The sequence below is a fragment of the Malania oleifera genome, chromosome 9, assembly GCF_029873635.1.
Source record: "Malania oleifera isolate guangnan ecotype guangnan chromosome 9, ASM2987363v1, whole genome shotgun sequence".
In the NCBI taxonomy this organism is placed as follows: domain Eukaryota; kingdom Viridiplantae; phylum Streptophyta; class Magnoliopsida; order Santalales; family Ximeniaceae; genus Malania; species Malania oleifera.
In genome coordinates, this window is record NC_080425.1 from 63,157,964 (window position 1) to 63,159,834 (window position 1,871).

The following is a 1,871-nucleotide window of genomic DNA, read 5'->3' on the forward strand; positions in this document are numbered from 1 at the left end:
ACAAAAAAATACTCATTTAACTACTTGCAATTATCTCAAAGTATTTTTATAATTATGTTAAATTTATTCTTATAATTACTTATAATTATTTTAAAATATCTTTATAACTATTTGTAACTATTTCAAAATACCGTTATGCTATTAAAATCTTTTATTATATTTTAATAAGTTTTTAAAAATTTCAAAAAAATAAAATGGGGTGGGAGCCCTAATATACTGCGTGCCATGGCTAGTAATAATAACAAATACTGTTTATGTCTTTATTAATGAAAGGAGTAGGAAAATTAGTAGTGTTAACCTCATGCAGATTAAAACGGCCAAAGCCACATGGATCCACTAGTCTCCCACAACAAAATCTGACTACTAAAGATCTCCATTTGACACTCGGAAGCAGAAACGCCCTCGAAGCATCGGACCTTCCGCCTTACACCTCCGCGCCTCCACCGTCGCTCTCTCTCTCTCTCTCTCTCTCTCTCTCCCCCCTTATTTAGACAAATTTCTCTCACTTGGAATCTCCCCATCTGGCCCTATAGTCTTAACCGCGTGCCGACCACCCTCTCTCTCTACGTAGCATTTTATAAAGGGCTCTGAAATCCTAAAATCAACGAACACAATTCTTCTTTTCGTATCAGGAAATCTCACCCCCGCACCTCTACCTTCTCCGTCGCTGCCGCCTTCTCCACCGCCGTCACTTGTAGCAGCTCATCCACCGCCAGTCCCGCCGCTTATATAAACGCAAATTAAACCGAAGAGTGGTTTTAAAATCTCAGAAAAACAGAGACACCTGCTGCTTCAGATTGCCATTTCTCACCATGCCGGTTTGGTTCCCTTCGTTTTCCTCCTAGCAAACGCATTACAGAAGCAAGAGCAAGAAGTAGAATCTCAATTTGCGCCATACGATCCCCTGTTACATTCATTAGTTGACCAAATTTCATGAGGAAAATCAGAGGTTTCAAGCTAGGGCACGGGCTCTTGAAAGGCTTCAAAAGGGTTCTCCGGCAGAAGACGAGGGCTTCGGGGTATCAGCGCCTGGCCCAACCAATCTGTGGGAATAAAGCCATGTCCGTAATCTGCAAATGGGGTCGCAAAGCGAAGGAGCTCTGTTCTACAAAGCGGGGTTCGCGCTACATCCGAGTGGGTAATGACCCGGTGGATGCAAAACCAGGGGGTGTTCCGAAGGGACACCTGGCCGTGTACGTGGGCGAGAAGGATGACGATACGCACAGGTTCTTAGTTCCTGTGGTGTACTTCAACCACCCATTGTTTGCGGAGTTGCTGAAGGAGGCTGAGAAGGAATACGGGTTCGATCATCCGGGTCGGATCACCCTGCCCTGCCGGATATCGGACTTTCAGAGCGTCCGGATGAAGATTGCCGCAGGGGAAAATTGCAGGAGAAGGAGCTGATGCCGTGGATCTTAATTTGCCACGTCAAAGAAGATCAACGCCGCAGAATGGTGATGGGGATGATGGGGCACCTTGTATTTAGAATTTGTGAGTTGTGAATTGTGATCCAAATTTTTGGTGATGGTCATTTTGTTCGCTTTTTAAAAAAAAAAAAAAATTAGGACGCCAAATATATGTTCCCACGTTTTGTCAATCTGGGCGTAGAGGATTTAGTTGTATGTAAATCACATTGTTCTTCTCTCCATAAATGTTTCTTTTTTATTTCACACTATATGTGCCATCATTCTTAGACACAATCACATTTCTTTTAGCTTTTGCCTTTTATTTTTTGGAACCCAAAAAATTAGCAGGAGAATATTAATTGGTGAACTCCACCGTCTTTTGTATAAAAGAAAAAAAAAATAGTGAGGAAGAAAAATAAATAAAAGGAAATTTTCTGTTCAAAACAAGGAAAGGTAAGGTTAAAG

General features: G+C 41.8%; 1 protein-coding gene across 1 annotated transcript; it reads left to right on the forward strand.

The window, feature by feature from the left end:
* Positions 1-499: 499 nt before the first annotated feature.
* Positions 500-1,670, forward strand: LOC131164124 (auxin-responsive protein SAUR36-like). The gene has a single exon (XM_058121098.1). The coding sequence runs from the start codon at positions 934-936 to the stop codon at positions 1,402-1,404; it is 471 nt and encodes a 156-aa protein (XP_057977081.1). The 5' UTR covers positions 500-933; the 3' UTR covers positions 1,405-1,670.
* Positions 1,671-1,871: the final 201 nt, after the last annotated feature.

Coding starts and splice junctions, on each gene's coding strand:
- LOC131164124 (XM_058121098.1), top strand. CDS start 934: ATGAGGAAAATCAGAGGTTTCAAGCTAGGGCACGGGCTCTTGAAAGGC.